The sequence below is a fragment of the Gadus morhua genome, chromosome 23 (genome assembly GCF_902167405.1).
Source record: "Gadus morhua chromosome 23, gadMor3.0, whole genome shotgun sequence".
Classification (NCBI taxonomy): Eukaryota; Metazoa; Chordata; class Actinopteri; order Gadiformes; family Gadidae; genus Gadus; species Gadus morhua.
In genome coordinates, this window is record NC_044070.1 from 9,088,489 (window position 1) to 9,108,365 (window position 19,877).

General features: G+C 42.6%; 2 protein-coding genes across 5 annotated transcripts; both read right to left on the bottom strand.

Annotated features, from left to right (window-relative positions):
- Positions 1-970: 970 nt before the first annotated feature.
- Positions 971-12,237, bottom strand: LOC115537077 (ADP-ribosyl cyclase/cyclic ADP-ribose hydrolase 1). 2 transcript variants are annotated; one of them, XM_030348709.1, is made up of 8 exons: positions 11,844-12,235; positions 8,322-8,448; positions 5,282-5,411; positions 5,034-5,116; positions 4,201-4,274; positions 3,596-3,682; positions 3,437-3,520; positions 971-1,494 (listed from the first exon to the last, which is right to left on the bottom strand). In XM_030348709.1, exons 1-8 carry the CDS (start codon positions 11,996-11,998, stop codon positions 1,437-1,439), a joined length of 798 nt encoding a protein of 265 aa, XP_030204569.1. In that variant the 5' UTR covers positions 11,999-12,235; the 3' UTR covers positions 971-1,436. The 2 variants fall into 2 exon arrangements, with proteins under 2 accessions (XP_030204569.1, XP_030204570.1); XM_030348710.1 differs by lacking the exon at positions 971-1,494 and adding an exon at positions 2,905-2,994 and having other exon boundaries at positions 11,844-12,237.
- A 293-nt stretch (positions 12,238-12,530) lies between these two features.
- LOC115537075 (TNFAIP3-interacting protein 3) lies at positions 12,531-19,597 on the bottom strand. 3 transcript variants are annotated; one of them, XM_030348705.1, is made up of 10 exons: positions 19,334-19,597; positions 19,056-19,151; positions 18,218-18,290; positions 17,524-17,595; positions 17,359-17,424; positions 17,089-17,223; positions 16,858-16,950; positions 16,598-16,678; positions 15,722-15,847; positions 12,531-13,059 (listed from the first exon to the last, which is right to left on the bottom strand). In XM_030348705.1, exons 2-10 carry the CDS (start codon positions 19,133-19,135, stop codon positions 12,991-12,993), a joined length of 795 nt encoding a protein of 264 aa, XP_030204565.1. In that variant the 5' UTR covers positions 19,136-19,151; positions 19,334-19,597; the 3' UTR covers positions 12,531-12,990. The 3 variants fall into 3 exon arrangements, with proteins under 3 accessions (XP_030204565.1, XP_030204564.1, XP_030204566.1); XM_030348704.1 differs by lacking the exon at positions 12,531-13,059 and adding an exon at positions 14,571-15,519 and having other exon boundaries at positions 19,334-19,587; XM_030348706.1 differs by lacking the exon at positions 12,531-13,059 and adding an exon at positions 15,563-15,598 and having other exon boundaries at positions 19,334-19,591.
- Between the last annotated feature and the right edge of the window lie 280 nt (positions 19,598-19,877).

Here is a 19,877-nt window from a genome sequence, read left to right on the forward strand (position 1 = left end):
TGCGTGAGTGAATCCAGGGTGAGGCGCAGTGACTTCATTGTATGGTATGAATAGGATCCATGGTGACGTCAAACCGGCGGCCATGCCCCCCTTGTAGCCCCAGGTCAGGTGTCGCTGAGTACACGCCCTGTACCTATCTGAACCTTGGATTGGGTTTCCCTCAAGTAGACTAGACCCGCTCCCATTTCCATAGCCCGGCTGGTAAACCCTTGAATTTCCTTATCCCAACGATGTAAACGATACATTCGGTAACTTACTGGCAGCTACAGGCTATCATTCATAAAGAACGACAGAAAGGTGTAACGGCGGATTGCGTCAGGTGTATGGGGGAGTCACACCGTGGGGTTTTCTAAGGGCTACACTACTTCAGAGAGGAACCTCGACTTGAACCCTGGCTTATGGGAAATGTCTGCATTAAAAGATTGTTTCATGATAACTATAAAAAGGGACGTTGTTGCACTTTACGTTCTCATAAGGTTGAAGCTTCTGACTCAGCAGACCATGGATGCGGAAATCCACCGAACTATGGACTTTTGTTTCAAATGTAATACTACTGGAAAGCAACTCAAAGCACATTTTGGGGTAAAAAACCGATGAGTTTGATTGAAGTACCATGGCCTCCATCGACCAGGCTCTGTGTTTTCTATTCCTCATCATGGCACACAAAAAACAAGTAAAAAAGCAATAATGATGAGTACAATAGAGCAGTAATTCCCGTAGCATGACTCTCTTCCCCACCCGTCTAGGCTATTTATGTCATACTTTGATCGTGTTCATTTTGATACTTCTGCATATCTGTCGTTAATCAAGAACAGTCCATTTGCTGACTCACACAATTAAGTACACGACAATTTAGCATACTTGACTTAAAATATTCTAAACTAGGCTGTAGGCTAAAATAGTAATAGCAATTCATAATTATTATAAAAAATAGAAGTAGAAAGTATAAAGAGTATAAAATAGACCAAAATAAAGGCTTGCGTCCTTTTTACTGGCTTTTTCCCCCCGCTAAAGTCATTCAAGTTGTTAGCATTATTTATGCAGTCATTACACAATACAATTATTTGTTCACAAGCAATAACTTGATACCCGTTTGATAGCCCTATAAAGAAGTTTTCATATAAAATCCAACATGATTTAGAAGAAACAAAAAAATCGGTATTCGTGTGAACCAAAAAAACGAATGTTGAAACATTAGCTTGCATTCAGTTTGATTCGCTCCATATTGAAACAAATAATTGTGGCTAAATATTGATATTTTGACAATTTCAACCATTTGTAACCAACAATGTTATTTCAGGCTGCTTTTGCTAGCTTACTACGTCTATTGGAACAGCAGGTACATGGTGGTCGAGGGCAACATCTGGAGATTTAGGCAGGAATCGCTCTAGAAGGACTATTGGAACACAGCCTTATAGGACTAGCAGATGAACGGTTCACCAGCAGGGGACACAGGATTGGTCCTGGTTCTTTTTGCAGGTGAGGAGCTCAGACCTGCAAGACACGGAAAATCATCTGTTTACGAATCAGCCATTCAGAGACACTTAAATCCTAAGTGACCTACAGTGAATGGAGAAATGCCATTAAAGAGCAGATTTGGGGAGATTGGGGTTCGAACTCAGAACCCAGAACACACAAACACACACAGACATATATATGTGTATCCCAGAGAGAGCATTGAAGCCCAATCACAGAACTTCTCTGTGCCGATGATCAGGTTATATTTGCCAACTCAGCAGAGCATTCTCTCCATTTACAACAACACCTTTAAACAGTAAGGAATGTGGAACCCAGTAGAAAGTTGGGCCCTGTTCTATTATTTTATTTCCATATTATATACTTATTTCTCAAAGTTTCCACTTTCTGAACTTTGTCTGTAATATTCCCTTAATATTGTATTACCTGTTGGGTTATTAAGCTGTCCATCAGTGATTTTGCTCATACTGGAGTCTTATTGGCTGTATCTAAGAATACAGACCTAATGGGAAGTAAGCCCCGCCTTTCCCGTAGCTGTCATCAATGCGCAGCCAGAACGCTTACACCAGCAGACAAGTAAAACGAGCTGAGAAATCGAGTCAAATTGTAGAAAGTGTCAGTTATAAAACTGCATAAAAAACGGAATGAAAGTTGAAGGGAAACAAAACCTGAAGTGAGAGAGAGGGAATTGATGACCAAGCACCGGGAGTTTTATGAGTCTTGGCTAGGTTTTTTTGGAGTCCTTGGAAACCCTTGAGAATCTGAATCTAATTCCCCTTGACGAAGGCGTGGTGAGCTAGCGAAGATACCTCCTTATCCAAAGGAGTGGACCGACATCACCTGTGCCGAGGAGGATACCAACCTTCCTTTACATCCATCACTTGAGCATATCAGGTGAAAGCGCTCTGAAGCGCCACACATGACCAATTTACTTTTACTTTTTGACTTCTGACTTGACATTCCCCTTTTTTGACTAAAGTATGCTGAACTGGCCTAACCAAGGGAATTAAAGGAACACTTGCAAGGAATTTATTTTTGTTTATATTTAATTTTTTCCTTATGGACAATTTTCAGCCAATTCATGGTGTTTTAAGAAAATCGTTTCTGACCTAATGTTAGGGTCTAAGTTGTGGAATTCCTGAATATTCTGAATTGCACTGAAATCTATTTTATAATTTTTCTACAAGGTTGAATACAGTTAATCTAAAAGTTAACCTGTGGCTCCAGTTAATAATTTGTGTTGTCATTTTATTCTTTCCCTCCTTACGAACCTAGTCACTAGTCCATATCTGAATACTCTACTGCCCATTAGGGTTACAAATGCAAATATCACGTGATAAGACTGAAACAATGGTATTTAATGATGATGAAGGATTAATGGACCAAGAGAGTTTGAGGAAAAAATATCAAAAATGTCGGGAGCTTTACCTGCAAATATGCCATCACAAACTCTGAGAACATCACATCTTGCCTCCACACAAGAATTGGTTCCAGAAATGGAATGAACTGAAACATGTCCTAATGGAAAAATGCATAGGGCTGTCTGCTAGAGTGAAGTTTCTAACTACGTTTGTGCGATCTCCTCTCCTCTACAGGGTTCAAGCCTGGGAACCAACAGAGTACGAACTCTGCAAGGTTGTGGTCATATGGCACAGGTTTCTGAGAAAGATGGAACAAGCTGGTTTTGAAAGCAAGTATGTAGGTCCGGTATGCAGACTAAAGTCAATAGCAAACTACAGAAACAGGTTATATTTGGTCAAGAAAGATTTGGACTTGGATAGAGAGGCTGTTGGACATTGATGTTCAGCAGGCCAGGAGAATGATCATGGAGAGAACACAGTTCCTGTGACTGCTGGACCACAGGTTGAAGCCGGAGCGCCCCAAGGCCACTACTGTGCATGGCGGGAAAATATGAATATGATGATGATTATGATGATGACACACATACACACACACTTACTCTGTCTTCTCCTTGCAAATATACTTCATGCCAGGTTTGAGTTCCTTCTGTAGGTTCTTTAAAGATTCATCCGTACAGTTCGCCCTTTGAAAGAAAGTAAAATTGTAAAACTAATTGTATATTTAGGAAGGATTAAGAGATCTTAGTAAATAACCTTACCCAACGTTGTCCTTGGTTACCAGGACGACAGTTAGACTCTTCATTAGGCCGGGTGTGAAATTCTTGACTTCGATGCTGCCAAAAGTACTGCATAAGTGCAAAAACAAAAAGTTAGGTTTCCTCATTGAGAATGATAGATACCTGTCTTATAACAATGTATCATTGTATTACAACATTTATTCAGTGTTTGCATCTACACGGTCGAGGGGATGTGGCCATAACTTTCAAACCAATCAAAAACGGTTTTGTCTAGGAGTAAAAGGGAGTTTTGCCAATTAAATCCTGAATGAGCAAATTGCGATGTGCCTTCTTTTTGTCCTGCCTTATATGCTAATTATTTTTAAATATGTAACATTTCTCTGGGATAGCATAGAAAATACTTCCAGGAACTGTTTAAAAAAAAAACCTGTTTAAAAAAAAAAAAGCCTTGTTTCTTTCGAGCCAGGCACTAAACAAGGTCATTAATGAACATGGCTTCAAGCTATGCTGGTAATCATCCCAAAACAGTGGTTGTTGTTTGGGAATGTCTGAAGCTATGCCCAGGTTATTTTAATCTACGAGCTAGTAGAAGTGTTAGACGTCGTTACGTTAACGCAGTAACTCACCAGTGAGGGTCGAAGGGGGTATCACTGGAGCCGTTGAGCAGGACGGCAGCATCTCCGCAGGCAACCGCTGCAAACTGAACCACACAACATGTCACATGCATTGTTATGACCAGGGGCGGCCAGGATGGTGGTTATCAGTCAACCAGCGCATCAGTGGATCTGAGCTTCCCTCCATCCAGGATAAGTACAACGGACGGTGTGTCAGAAAGCCTGATCGTCCAGTGAGCGCATTGGTTCCAGTGCCAATCAATCAGCAAGATGCAGCGGACTTGAGGAGGAGGTGGAGAGGCATGCTTTAAAAAGCATTCAGGGGTCTCCCGGTCCTCGGGCGTGGAGAGGCTGGTCTTCGTTGGTGACGTGATTCCAACCGGATGGACAGGAGTCACAGGACTGTGGATTCCTCCAAGATGTTTTTGTTATTTTGAGTAGAATACTTTGTTTGGTTTGAATAAATATACCTTTTTGGCTTAAGCAGCAGAGACGTCTGCTGATTGGGGGGAAGGCAGACACCCTCATGAAGCCGGGATACCACAGTGTGTACGTGTATATCTGTCTGTGGGTCTGAGTCTGCGCGTGTGTGCATGCCCGTTTGTGTGTCTGTGTCTGTGCGTTTTGCCAGACCGAGGAACCAGAACTAAATAATTTGTACTGCCATATACTGTATACGATATGCAATAAATAATCTTGAATCAGTTGAATCTTGATATTGTCTTGTAAAGAACGTTGTTAGCTGCTTTCAAATGGTGCTACACAACACAAGGTAAGCTATGCTCATCTTATCCATTCCAATCTAGGCCTAAACATTGTGAGTCGACTGTCTCGTGATGACGTACCTCAGCAGACGCTCTGCTCCAGAAGGATCTGACCGGGTTGTTCACACATTGAGTCCAGTTGGGACACCCAGAGTCGAACGTTTCTGACACAAGAGAGGCAGAGAGACAGACCAGAGCATGAGAATCAGATGTTTCCAGATCATTAAACAGGAAATAAGTTGGCAGGACTAAACATAAAGGGCTTTATACATATCTACACTATATACATGTCCTACTCTAGTATTGTATATATGGTAGTGGTGTCTTACCGTTGCTCCCCTGCTTCCCACACCAGGTCTTCCCATCCAGCACAGATCCCAGCATGGTGTCCTCCAGGGTCTGGTAGCAGCCCCCTGACATCTGGTGGGCCACCTCCCTGGTCCCGCTCCAAAACAACGTCTGGGACACACACCCTAGTGTTGGCTCGTTCGTTCGCGAACCGGTTCGAATGAACGAGTCTTTAGGACGAACGGACCGAACCGGTCGTCTCTCTCGTTGGTTCGTTGGTTCGTCTCGTTCACCATTCGATTCACCGGAATCGCGACTGAACGAACGAAGGAGTTTCCGGTAGCACTAACTCCACTGAGTCTGACTGACTCAGCTGAGAGCCGTGCAATGGCGTGCATTCCATGATGCGATTTACCGCTACCGGAAACCAGGCTGAATGAACAAACGATTCGCGAACGACTCCTCCCAGTTCAGTTGAGTTTCCGGTACCACTGAGTCTGACTGACTCAGCTGAGAACCGTGCAATTGCGTGCGATTCACCGTTACCGCAAACTAGGCTGATTCGCGAACGATTCGCGAATGATTTAATCCACCACTAACAGACACCACACCTCCTAATACACACGTGCATTAAATAACGGCGGGTGTAGCTCCACGTTTTCGCCAACCTTTCAGACGGCTTGGTAACCCAATGGAGGAGTGTCGAAAAATAGGTAGGCTCAGCACGTTTATTTAGGGACCTTGCCCAACTTTTGGTGGTGGAAAGCCAATATCAGCGAGCCGCACTGAACCGCACTGCTCGGCGGAAACGGCATTATAAGCGAACAAGCCGCACTGTACCCCAACAAACAGTAGCGCACCGCTCGGTGGAAACGAGGCATACGAATGAGCGGGTTCGTTGGTTCTCGTAGCCTAGACTTGAGGGGATAACCCCTCCCTCCGGGCTGCTCCACAGCCAGGACTCCTGCTTAGTGGTTATTGGCGTAGACAGGGTCAGGGCTCCAGCCTATTCGTGACTAGACGTTGACGAGATTGAGATCCCTTAGCTAGTCACAGCCACTCAGTTGAGAAATGTCCTCCTCTCTCCAATTGAACCCCATGTTATTCATTAGCCGCCAACACTTTCGGGGAAATGAATGGGAGTCAGTGGAGGCTTTTGTAGGGATGTGCTCCCTACAAAAAACAAAGCCATTAAAGTAGTCGTTTTTAAGGGCATTCATTCATTACAGTAGTCTGGGCAATCTCCATTTTTTTTTCTGAACAATGTTAAGGAGGATCTTCCTCCCTCTCCTCAATGGAATGGAAGCCTCTTTTGTTTTACCCTTTTTCCACGTGAGGTACACAAATTAAAATCGCTGACGCGCAACCCTGTTTCAGTGTCTCCTTTGAAAAACTCAGCCGCCGATCACCCATATATACATACACCCATATATATATATATATATATATATATATATATATATATATATATATATATATATATATATATATATATATATATATATATATATATATATATATATACACACATACATACAAACCTACATAAATATATACACAAGCACACACACACACACACACACACACACACACACACACACACACACACACACACACACACAGGCACGTAGGCAGAGAGCCGTGTGGAGGGAGGACTGCTGCACTTCTGCACCGCTCGATTCTGACATCCTCCTCCACTGACCGCCAGTGGCAGATTAAAGTGGTCAGTGGCCCCGAGGCTACTATTTGTGTGAGGCCCCCTTACTGATCACACAAATTAACTAGGCTACATTTAAACCAAAAAAAGCATGCGTGTAAAAGCGTTCAGGGGAATATCACATGGCCCGCGGGCACAGAGTCGGCGCACTGGCATACACAGACCCATTGAGACACACTCTACTAAAACAGCAATGATATAGAAACAAGGGTTTATTCGCTTTACCTGCCGCGACCATGTATTTCTGTTGCCCAACCGACTGACGAACCGATCGAGCTAAAAAGGCATTCACAGGGCATCTGCAAGCTGGTAACAGCGTTAACATCAGCAGCAGTATGTCATATACTGTACTGAAATGTACCTGCGCGCGTGTTGTAATTATGGTAAAGCACCCGGGTGATGATCGCCGTCTTTACACAGCAACATCACAACATCCTTACAGAGACAAAAATCAAACCGTTGTGCAATACTCAAATAAAACAAAGTCATACAAATACTATAAACGCAGAAGCAGGACACAATAAAAGCAATGATGCCATCGCAGCAGAATCATAAATACATATTCTTCTGTTTTGCCCATCGTGGATCTAGTCAATCTTGAACTAGCGGCAATTTTTTTAAAGTCTGCTACATCGATTCTTATAACGATAAATGGAATCACTGGAGCTTTTCGCTTTTTTCAATGTTGGCGCTATGCTGTCCAAAAGCCGTGAGGTAGTAACAAAATTGACCCACAAATCTGACCAATCAGCTGTTTGATTTATTAATGTTTCTAAATATTTATCAATATTTATCTACCAAAGACTTGGTAGTAACAGTCGCAGTCCCCTCTCAACGGAGGGCAGATACACAACGTCAGAGCAGGAATGTTGTGTGTTTTTAAATGTGTAGGCTGTATCCAAATGTGTTGTTGTTTTTTAGTCCAAGCTAAAGTTTTTTAAAAATGGGAGCAGGTCATTGTAAGGTTGAGCAGTAATTATTCATTAATACGCTATATAAACGCTAAGATTATCAAAATGTTACTTGCAAATGTGATAATTAGTAAAGCTTATGTTCGTTTATCAGTGTAATCACAGCTTTGTAAAGAGGGTGGGGGTCATGTCACGCATGCAGAACACAAAAATCCTTAAAAAAAAAAAGACTGTATATGGTACAAACTAGTTTGCATTAAAGTTATAATATAATCTCATAAAATACAATAAATTGATTAAAGTACAACTACTTGCTGACTCACTTAACATAAATAGCTTACTTATGTCAAGGAATTGGAACAAATTTGTTGAAAACACCTGTTTATGAACGACCAGCCTAGGTGTAGCCTAACCATGAGTTAGAAACAGTAGTAGTGTGCTCAGGATATTTACCCAGTTGTACTTGGGCAGAGGAGGCGCGATGGACAGCAGGTGATCGTAGGCCTGCGGTGGGACCTGACAGGGGTCATGGTCCACGTACGCTTGCTCAAAGGCACTCCAGACCTTCACACAGTAGGTGCTTCAAACACAAACAGAGAGTGGTTAGAGTAAGACAGACCCTGAACATGGCCTGCAGAACAATCTATATCATCCTTAAAGTTGTAGGGATTGATGAAAGATCACACAAGTTAATTATATAATTTGATTTGAGCAATTTTTTTAATAAATACTAATATTATCAACCAAACACAAACCAGGCCGGAGATTCTCGGCCCATTATTTGCATAAATGTTTTATTGAAACAGAGCTCCACTTAATTAAGTTATTAAGTGAACTTAAAGGTCACTTAATAACAAGTCAACGATTAAACACATCCTAAAAAGTAGGACCACAGATTAGGCTTCAGAGAGGAACCGCTGGCCATAGAATATTGGATTGGTGTCACTGCAAAGGACAAGTCCATCAGGACAAGTCAACACTATATAACCAGGCACCAAGTCAGAACCCGTAGCTGTGGGATCTCGTGACCTAAATCTTTAACATGCAGAGGAACCATGCATGACATTATCACAATGTCAACAAAGAGTATAAAAACATAGAACCTATTTTTACATGTTTTTACATCTCATAAAAAGTGCTAGGTTCATTTTGATTTCTTCATTGTTCTTATTATTGTAAAAGTGTGTCAAAAATAGTGAGAAAGTGAAACTAGGAGCCAGTTAGGCTGTTCATCTGTTTGGTGACCGACCAGGACATGTGCAGGTCTGACAGCATCCAGGGCAAGATGTGGTGTGTGAGTTAAACGGGAACATGAACTGAACGAACTTCATAGATCCCTCATCATTTATAAAGCATTTCTCCAACACACATTAGTAAGCAATACATAATATATTATCAATTATTAATGCAATAATGAGACAATGGTTAATAAAGATAATGAAGAGAGCGTACATTTATGATACACAAACTGTTTCAGGGTGATAATAATGCTTTGCAGGCAGTTAATCAGGTTGTTAGAAAGGAATGTGTGTAAGCTATCTAAAGTGTTGCATGGAAACCCGACCAATCTGGGACGCGGACGATAGGTGGATCTACAGGGGGGCTCCAAAGAGCCCTGCCCCCACGCTGCCTAAATAACCTTTGTGTCCTTAAAAGAAAATGAGAAAAAAAAACGCCACTATGTCCTCTCAAAATATAAAAATAACAATAAATGACCCAAGATGTTTAATTGGAAAAGCAATCTTAGGCCCCTTTCCCTCATGTACTTAACCACCACCCTGCATCAAACGCACAAAGCGGAGTTCAGACCTCTCTGGCCCACACAATGAGTCTGAGTGCCGTGCACTGCTGCAGCGCAGCCCGGCAAAGAGTGAAATTACTGTCCTGTCCTGAGTATAGCAGCATTCAATAATTTGATCGCGATCAACCTGTCAATCGCGATCGACCTGTCAATCGCAAAGGTAGTGCGGGTAGATCGCGCGACATTCCATTTTTTACTCTATATTTAAACTAACTATTTCAAGACTTTGCTTTACTTCAGCCAAAGACATTTATGTGCTATCCATTTAGCCACCCCAAGTATTTCTAGATCCGCCACTGTCCTTAATTGTTCAATGGGCACAGATAATCCGTCACACATTAACAAAGCCTTGTTTGACTCAGCAGATAATCACTAAGGAGAATTTCGCTGACGGCCCTAACTTGGAGCGAACTCCAGGCGCTAATGGACGTGTGTGATCTCAGCCCGGGACCGATGCCAACATACAAGGATGAAAGTGAGGGCTGCAGGAGAAGACGTGCAGGGACGATAAGGATCACTTTGTTTTCTGAAACAACACTACAAACAACTTCAACCTGGCCAAGGTCTCCCACACTACACTACCCCTCTCCTCCGCCTCCTGAACTGGTACACTCAAGTCCCGGATACTTTCCTATCCGTTTTACATGACTCGGGCCCCATCATGCATCCAGGACCTGCAACCTCACACACACCGCCTGCACACATTCGACTCGCGGCAGGTCCGCATCCTGGGCACTGTTTCAGGGGGTCTCAGTGGAAGAGATGTGTGCGGCTGCCAGCTGGGCGACGCCTCACACTTTCACTAGATTCTACAGGTTGGATGTTACTGCGCCTAATCTGTCTTACAAAGTCTTGAGTGTTGGATCAGTGAACATGCCTTACTGGTACTTCTTTGGCAATACGGGAGTTACTATATCACATAGTGAGATACCGAGCGAATATTGAAAGAAAACTGAATATTGAAAGAAAACCAAGGAGGGTGGTCACCAGACCACCCTCCTTGCCCGGAGCGAGGAAGAGGTGTTTGCCTATAGACTGAAGAGATGACGTGACGTCGGGACTTATGTGGTGGGAGGGAGTCCCTCCTCTGCAGGCAGACGTCACGTCTGTTTGCCAGTCACGACTGGCGTAGAATTGCTTCTGGGGGACAGCGCGAGGGGCTGTCCCCCAGAGGGGCCTTATTTGCAAATGCAATTTTGTTACAGTTGCTAAATAATTAAATGTGAAGAGACACTACCAGACAACCCATGCTAATGCAAACGAGAAGTTCACAGGGAGTGTGGTAGAAATTAATGATTATATTCTATGGTAAACTATGATTATTATTAGGCCTGTATATCTTAATGGTAGAAAACACACGGTGTCTGTGAGTCTGGGGTCAGAACAGATGGTGGAACCCATGATATGAGCAGGAAGCTACAGGGTTAATGCGTGCTGACCTCAGACTGGTGTCCTAAATTATTTTGTTGAAAATGTGGTTAGACAAACTCAGGATTGATGTGGGCGGAAACCTCGAACAAAGAAACTGTTGTGTGTGTGTGGATAAAGAAGAAGCTGAGATCCGTGGTCCAGCAGTGATTCTGCAGACCCATTCGGCTGTTATCGTTGTTGTTTTTCTTCACGATAAAGTCTTTTGTCAATACTTGCTCCGGACCCCTCGATTTCTTTTACTCTCTCTTAAATTAGTCAAAGTGTTTTATATCTCGGTTAAAATCCACTATAGGAGCGACCTTGCAGAAAAAGTTAACACTACTGTTCAATACAGTACAGATGTAAGAGAAACACTGAATTACTGTGTAGAGACCTATTCACCCCTTGAGGCTTGGATACGCTGCCATAACAAAAGAAAATATAGTTATAATGCTGTACTAATACAGTTCATGTTACTTTGTTATGGACAAAAAGTAGTCATTTGAATTCAATCATGTCTTCTCATAGGAACCTGGGCAGATAGGATATTTCTCACAGCTATTTCCTTATGTGGTGGGATCTGCATATTATTATCCAATAACTTGGACTATTATGGTCCAAATAAAAGACAGGAGAGGCAGTCGGCGCTTGAGGTATTTTATATTTTTGGAATATGGCCCCCTTTGAAAAAAGTTTGGACACCCCTGCTATACACAGAACAGCCCACATAATGGAGATTAAAAAAGATGGAATGTTGGCTCTACCTGTGTCCCTCTGCAGTCTTCCTCTCGCAGTCCTGAATGAACGTGTCCTTGAAGTTATTTTTTTTGCACAGCACCACCACCAGGAACACCACCAGGACCACCACCAGGACGGCTATGGTGCAGCCGCCCACCACCAGCACACAACGCTTAACCATCAAGCCGGCTTCTGAACTCAACCCTTCAGCTATCTGGGTCGATCCAGCCCTTCAGGTTGACGCACTCTGCCCTGAACTTCTTCCTCCACCTGTTACTTTCTGCTCCTCTCTCGCTTGTTGCTCCTCGGAGTCTATTTATACGGGTGAACTCTCTGGAATAGAGCAGAAACAAGTGTATACACGGCCGCACTCCCTGTCTTCAGGTTAACGCAGGTCATTGTCCCTACACTCACTACTGACCTGCTTGGTTAAATATCGTCAGTCTGAATCGTTTCCTGTATAAATGGGTCCAAAGTCTTTTCAGCGTCTTCCAAATAGTTCACCGGTCATAGCAGCCATGCATCATCACAACAGAGATTATTTTGGTTTTGAGCTGTTTTGTGCTCCAGGAACCCCCCTCCCCCCAAAAGGACGAGACTTCTAGCAATCATGACTCTTTTGCATGGTCTTTTTCCCTGTAAAGAAATAAGGTATAGGCCTTCTTACTTCTAAAACTGAATTTGAAAATGTGCAATGTACTCTGCTCTACTCTCCACTCTCTCTCTGTTTCCCTATCTCCTTTGTCGCCTCTTGTTCTGTTACATGTATAAACGTTTTACACCGTGAAATATGCCCGTCTTATTCCCAGTATGGTGCGTGTGTTTACACCGACCAAGGTACTATACCGGCTTGATTTCGCACCCCAATTTACCCTCTCGGACCCTACACATATTGGGGGTTTCTTTTTCATGGAAATGCGATTAGACGGCTTTGCAGTTCCAGGGGCTTGACTTGGGTAGAGGTTTTACGTCTCTACGACAGAGACAACGCAGCGATATTAACATGATTTGGTGCAGGAGATGGTAAAAGCTGCAAACTCGACACAAATGTAGGTGACTGTGGGACAATATTGTGTAAAATTAATAGCAATAAGGCGAAAGACGACAGAGATATATTGTATATGTTAGATATGATATATTATATTTATTATTATATCGCGAGGCAAGAGAGTCTTACTGGTGTTCACCATGACAGGTGTAAATCTGTTCCTGGTCTTGGCTGTTCTGATCCTGGCATCTTCTCTGGTTCGTAAAGGTGAGAACAAGACAGATTAGACAGTTAAAGTACACAACATTTTAAGGTAGACTTCAGTATCCACAAAGTTTAAAATGTACGATAATACACAATAACATTTTTATATTTAACATCAGAACATTATTCATATGTCCTAATAAATGTTGTGTGGTCACAGTATCCCAAATTAGGTCATATATATCATATTAGAAGATTCAAATATCGAAAATATGTTCTGTCTATTGTGATTTCAGAGGCTCCCAGGCCACCGGGGTTTCTGGGGTACAGGAGTTTGCAGGGTCGACTGGGGGGTGGGCTGGGGGGTCCTGGGAACGGAGCGGCTGGTGGTGAGGTTCCTTGGGGTCCCTTTCAAAACTAAAACATTTCTGCTGGGAGCCAAACACAACCTTGACACTCACTGAAGTGAAGGACTCCAGGATGTTTACAACATATTTATGGAGCAGGACAATAAGGTTCTGGGTTCCATGGGGGAATTTACATAAAACGTTTAGAGACCTGCTTGCCTGGAATTCAAATTTTGTCTACGAATTTTAAAACTTTTGTGCTATCAGTGTCACGCCGCATCCTGCTACGCGGTCCACTACCTCCATCTAGTTGCTACTTGACGTCAGTGGTCCTCCTCCTGGCACACCAGTCTACAATCACCAATCACCATTCCCTACTTCAGCCAGGGATCTCCTATCAGCCGGAGCCAGTTCATTGTTACGTCTACCTAGTTAGTATCGGTCCTACCAGCATTCTTGATTATCTGTCTCCAGCCTTGGTAACCATCTCTCCTCCTCTCTAGTTCTCCCCCTGCCACTGAACCCCTGCCTGCCTGACTACCCGCCTGTCTTCGAGTCCTTGCCTGCCTGACTGCCTGCCTGTTACCGGACCCCTGACTGCCTGACTACCCGCCTGTCGTCGAGCCCCTGCCTATCTGACCAATAAATCCCGTTCCCTTTACCCCGTCTCTGCCTTCCTGTGTCCAGCACTTGGGTCCCCACGTTCTGTTCCATAACAATCAGGGGCTTAGCTTTACAAATCCAATATAATAATACATAAACCTTAGAATATAAATATGTATCTACAGATACTCTGTGAATACCTAATAATTTAAGTTGAGTGAAATATAGTTCAGTGTTGCGGTTGTTTCAAACATGTTTTAAGTCTTATGTTATCATAGGTTCAGGCTAGCAAGCTGCATTAGTGTAATTACAGTTATATGCTTATAGCTGAATTGCAGCAATCACAGCAAGACTTGGGCGATAACACTGACCGTATGCACGGTTTCCTTACTAATGACCTTGCCAAAAATCTTTGGTTGATGTTTATATTATTTGGAAATTTACCAAAGGACTTGTGACAGGACAGGAGGAGGCGCTCAGTAGGACTGCAATGACCTGCAAAGCCAATTTTGCACGTGCTGGCTAGGTGTACATCTCAACAGCATCTACTCTTTGCTTCATTGATGCCCTTAGGGTCTTTACAATATAGACAGAAAGTTTGAAAGGACAGCTGAATTATTGTCATCATTTATTTTGACTGCCCATTTTCCAATAACTATGGACGAAATTGTCTGCTAAACTACGAAATAGCAGTTAAATAGTAGGAACTTCATCAACAAATGTAGCAATTTATAAAAATATTATTTTCGCCCAATGTCCCGACGTTGGTGGAATGTCTTCTTCACGACCACACCGAAGTCTTCCTGGGAAAAGGGTTAGACTAGCCTAAAACAGAACCAGGCCCACTTCCTCAAAGGGAAGCCCCACGGAATACTGCCCTCTTGCTAGCCAGCGAACAAAGAGCTCTGATTGGCCTTATTTCACACAATATAATAATAGTATAGGTGTGTACTATTTTAACGATTTAGTCTTTTAGAAGACCCATTTATCTAAAACTGCTTACAGTAATATAGTATCTTAAGATGCATTTCATTAAAGGGCAGGTAGAGTTAAGGTATCTTGCCCAACAACGCCTAGAGGTAAACTGTGGACATTGGGCTTTGAACTCAGGAATGTACAGCAAACCCAAGTGAGTTAAGTACAACATAACACCGCCATGAAAGTTTTGAATAAAGTTCACCTTTATAATGTGTAACTTTTGGTTCAATATATATCTCAAAAAAACACACTCAAACACACACGCCAATTGAGCGGTTAGTACAACAGTAAGACCTGAGCGAAAGTAGACCGTAAAGTGCATGCAGTATTATTTCAAAGGTAGACGTGATCGAGGTAATCCCTGGTTGATTAAGATGTCACAGTGGTTAAAGTTGAGGTCTTCAGGCCCTAATGGTGTCAGAGCGAGGCGGTCTGGGCCGGTCAGGAGGTAGACCGGGGTGTGTGGTTGTGGATCTGCTGGGGCTCAGTGTGAGGATATGTGTTGTAGTTGTTGCCTGGGGGTGCTCGGTTTGGGCAGTCACACATGGCGACAGGTGGAGCTAGGACTGGAGCCCATGTGATCTGTGAAGACGATTGAGGAAAGAACGTTGGCCATCTGATCGAGAGGATGTGTGTAAAACTAGTAGGGCCTTAGGTGTACCTTAAAAGGAACATACATTTGTACACTTTTAATAAAAAGTAATATACATTAAAAGTATATAACTTTACAGACACCCAGCATGTTGATCAAGCTTTTATCTTGAAATTATGATGCATGTGGTACCTTGGACTTCAGAGTGTGGAGCTCGCTGTGGGTCTTCCTGTACTTTTTCTCCATCTCCATGAGCTTGCCCTTGAGCCTTTCCCTGTCTTTTCTCTCCTTCAGAAAGTCTTCTTTGTAGACCTCAGCCTAAACGAAGAAGCACGGACATTACAACATTTTTCTACTGTACACAAAACTCAGCAGACATTCACAGCATAGCAGACAATCACCTCCCTTCAGCTATCAGGACTTCAGAGTCGTTCACCAGCCTCCGCAAGAGACTCAAGACTCACTTGTTCAGAGTTCACCTGAACTCTGCCTAGCCACCCCCTTACCCCCAAATACCTCTCCTCCATTACTCTCCTAAATCCACCCCTCTTACGCACTAATTGTATGTTTGTATGTCCTGGCTCTTAATGTACGCATTGTATGTTGTACATCCTGGAATTTAAAATGGTACTTAGCATCGTGTAGGATCTTATCCTAGTTATCTTTGTTGTATACAAGGAATAGCAATTATAAGTGCTAGGCACTTGTTTTATGTGCTTAACAGTGATATATTGTTGTCGCTTTGGATAAAAGTGTTGCTTGATTCCCTAAATGTAAATGTAAATGCATTGATATCTGCCACTCAGTTGTGAGGTTATCAAAATATTAACAGCATCCTTTTTGGGGAATGCTATGAGGCCTACATGCTTTAATCATTCTTGCTATCATGATGAAACCAACCTAAACTTTATTTTGAAATTATTGTTAACTGGCAATTCAAGTTTTCACCTACTCTTGATAATTATGCAGCCTAGGTCTCAATGGGCCCCAGAGGTGGAGGGTCAAGCATTACTGGGCCCTGACTAAAAAGAAGGCTGCAATGTTGCGAGAATACGCAAAATGAACTACCTGATGTTTCCAAACATTGTCTTTTGGATCTTCTCTGGATTCCCCCCAGACGAAACCGCTCTCAAGAGATTGGTGTAAGGCCTATAGACACATGGAAAAACACAGCAATTTGTTTGCAATTTTGTCATTGTGATCTACTTCAAACTCTCTGACGCGAGTTGAAAGTATTTGCCAAATCATTGAACAACTATTTAATTACTCTTGGGGAAAGCCCTCAATGACGTAATAACACACACACACAAACTATTTGAATGACTCACCTGATTAAGACGTCGTATCTCCTCGTGCTGGTGCTGCCCCCTTCTGGTCAAGTGTGCGTTCTGCACCCTGAGCTGCTCTGCGTCGGTGTGACTCTGCAACACATTTCCCGTGAGAATACAAATCAGTAATCAAACATTATCAAACATTAGTGAGCAGACATCTGTTTTTAAAGGAACTGTGGTTACGGGATCAGTTGTTCTGGGAATTCCTGTTTTTTAGAGTTAATGTACCATTATTTTCTCTTCACTTGTCTCTTCTTTTACGTCCTTCTCTTGTACACTTTGTTCCACTCCGTTTTGGCACATTTCTTCATTTAGTGGATGGGTTGGCTGGCTGGTTTTGGCCGAAGGTTGTTGCTCCCTGACCTGAAGATTATGCATAGAATACAAAACACATTAAATACACACATTACAATTTTCTTGAGTTTACAATAGGGCTCCGAAGTTGATCTTAACCTCAAAAATAAAATGAACTCAAACCACAAACTTGCATTCCTTTACCTTTGCTTTGTAATACTGTGTCATGACTTTGTACTGATCCGCCCATTTATTATTGATGGAGATAAGCTGTGAAGAAAAACAAAACAAAAACCCTGTATTGAATCTCAATGGGTATAGTTCTCAGGGTTTCTAGATAACTATTGTTGTGTTTTACCCTTAACGTACCTCTTCTCTCTGCTTCCACAACATGTCCAACTGGGCCTGGACTGAGCTCATATCAGCGGAGGACATGTTGGTCTGAAGAGAGATTGGGAGGGACAAGGGAGAGAGAAGGAGGAGAGAAAGAGAGGGGGACAGAGAGAAGGAAGAGAGACAAAAAGAGAGATAGAGGGAAGGAGGGAGAGAGAGAGAAAGAAGGAGAGGGAGAGAGAGTGGTGGTTGAGTGAAAGAGGGAAAGAATTGGGGAGGGGGGAAGAGATACAAATGAGTGTGAGAGAGAGAGAGCGAGAAAAAGGAGAGAGAAACAGGGAGAGAAAGAGAGCAAGACCACGGAGGGAGATGAGGAGGGGGGAAGAGAGAGACCACAGAGGGAGAAAGAGAGAGAGAGAGAGATGGTTAGTTACAGTAGTGAGTGTGTTTGATGCTATCTCCACCACTCACTTCCCTTTGCACACTCTGGAAGTTCTCATGTCAAGTGTTTCCAGTAACCCAACAACATCATTTCCTGTGGCTAGGGGACAACTATGTGTGTGTTTGTGTGTGTGTGTGTGTGTGTGTGTGTGTGTGTGTGTGTGTGTGTGTGTGTGTGTGTGTGTGTGTGTGTGTGTGTGTGTGTGTGTGTGTGTGTGTGTGTGTGACTGATTGTGAAACTTAGGTAAACCGACATGTTGAGCATTGAGTTTTGTAATCTCTTAATTACTTGTCTGGCTGGTGCTGGTGTGATGTTTTCCACACCCCCTCTGTGAACTCCATGCAACTCCTCTCCGTTCAGCCTGTGAACGGCAAAAAGATATTAACACAGATATATATATATGTGTATATATATATATATATATATTCATATGTATACATCAAGCTATTCCAAATATATCATATTCACATATGTGCAGCATTCATTTCTGCCTGAGCCTAAACAGTAGCTCTGTTGACCATTCGGCCATGTGGAATAGTAGGAGACAGTAGTAGTAGTAGTAGTAGTAGTAGTAGTAGTAGTAGTAGTAGTAGTAGTAGTAGTAGTATTAGTAGTAGTAGTTGTTGTAGAACTAGTAGTACAGGTAGTAGTAGAATAAGTAGTATTCAAATAACCTTTTCAATACCATCAGATAATAACAGATCAATGAGATTATATGTGATCTGAATCAATGATGTAATATAATGGAATTTAGTATAATAGATATGTAGCTCTGAGGGTAATAGGACACACCAGAATTGAACATAAAATAGTATAATGGATTAGAATATGATAATAAAGAATGACATTTTAATAAAACAGAACGGACTACAATACAATGGAATACAATACAACGGAATATAATAGGCCTATATTATAGAATATAATAGAATGGAGAATGAAGTTAAGTAGAACACAACATAATTTAACAGACTATACAATACAATTGAAAATATAACCCAATAGAAAAGAATAGAGAGCATTAATCAGTGATCATCCTCCATAAGCCAAGCCATGCGTTAACATTGTGTTCTACTGATACTATAATAGGCTACTAAATATGCAATCGATACAAGAATTGACCCACCTTGCTGAGATCGGCAGTGATGGATATAAATGGTTCACTTGCTCTGCGTTCGTGGTGTCGGGGATCAGTTGCTTGTCCATCGGTTCGCTGTCAAATCTGAGGAATCGACGTGCGTGTGTAAGAACCAACGAATCACACGCCTATTGTATGGCCTAGTACCCGAACCAAATAACCAGTTATTCTGCGCCAAACTTCATAAAGACAAACAATGACCTGAATATTCCACAATTGTAAAGTCAAGTAAGTTACAAAACCGTTGTTAATTGCCATTTACTTACTGCACGTGTCCGTTTCCTTCTCCCGCCCCCTCTAAAACTTGAATGAAACCTCCAGTGCGTGAATGAAACCTCCAGTGTGTGAATGAATCCTAGGTGCGTTAGGATCATTGTAGGGTTGGCCTATAAATAGGATCAGTTGTGACGTCGGGGCCAGCGGCCACGCCCCCCTTGTAGCCCCGGTGTCGCCGAGCACGCGACTTGTACCTATTTGAACCTTGGATTGGGATCCCTCAAGTAGACTAGATCCGCTCCCATTTCCAAAGCCTGGCTGGTAGACCCATTTCATTATCCCAACGATGTAAAATATACATCCGGTAATTTACTGGCAGCTACAGTCTATCAGCCATAAAAAAAACTACAGAACGGTGTAACGGCGGATTGTGTCATGTGTATGAGGTAGTCACACCGTGGGGTTTTCGAAGGGCTACACTACAGGCACGTTTCTCTACAGAGAGAAACCTTGATTTGAACCCTGGCTGATTGGAAATGTCCGCGCTGAAAGATTTTTTATGATAACTATAAAGGGACGTTGTTGCGCTTTCTG

Excerpts from the sequence above, each read along its gene's own strand:
- LOC115537075 (XM_030348704.1), bottom strand. The coding sequence starts at position 19,135 with ATGGACAAGCAACTGATCCCCGACACCACGAACGCAGAGCAAGTGAAC. Across the intron at positions 15,848-16,597 it reads ACAATGTTTGGAAACATCAG|GCTGAGGTCTACAAAGAAGA; the intron begins GTAGTTCATTTT and ends TTCTTCGTTTAG. Across the intron at positions 15,520-15,721 it reads TCCACACTCTGAAGTCCAAG|ATCACATGGGCTCCAGTCCT; the intron begins GTACCACATGCA and ends TCGTCTTCACAG.
- LOC115537077 (XM_030348709.1), bottom strand. The coding sequence starts at position 11,998 with ATGGTTAAGCGTTGTGTGCTGGTGGTGGGCGGCTGCACCATAGCCGTC. Across the intron at positions 5,117-5,281 it reads TGGGAAGCAGGGGAGCAACG|AAACGTTCGACTCTGGGTGT; the intron begins GTAAGACACCAC and ends CTCTTGTGTCAG. Across the intron at positions 3,683-4,200 it reads ACCCCCTTCGACCCTCACTG|TACTTTTGGCAGCATCGAAG; the intron begins GTGAGTTACTGC and ends GCACTTATGCAG.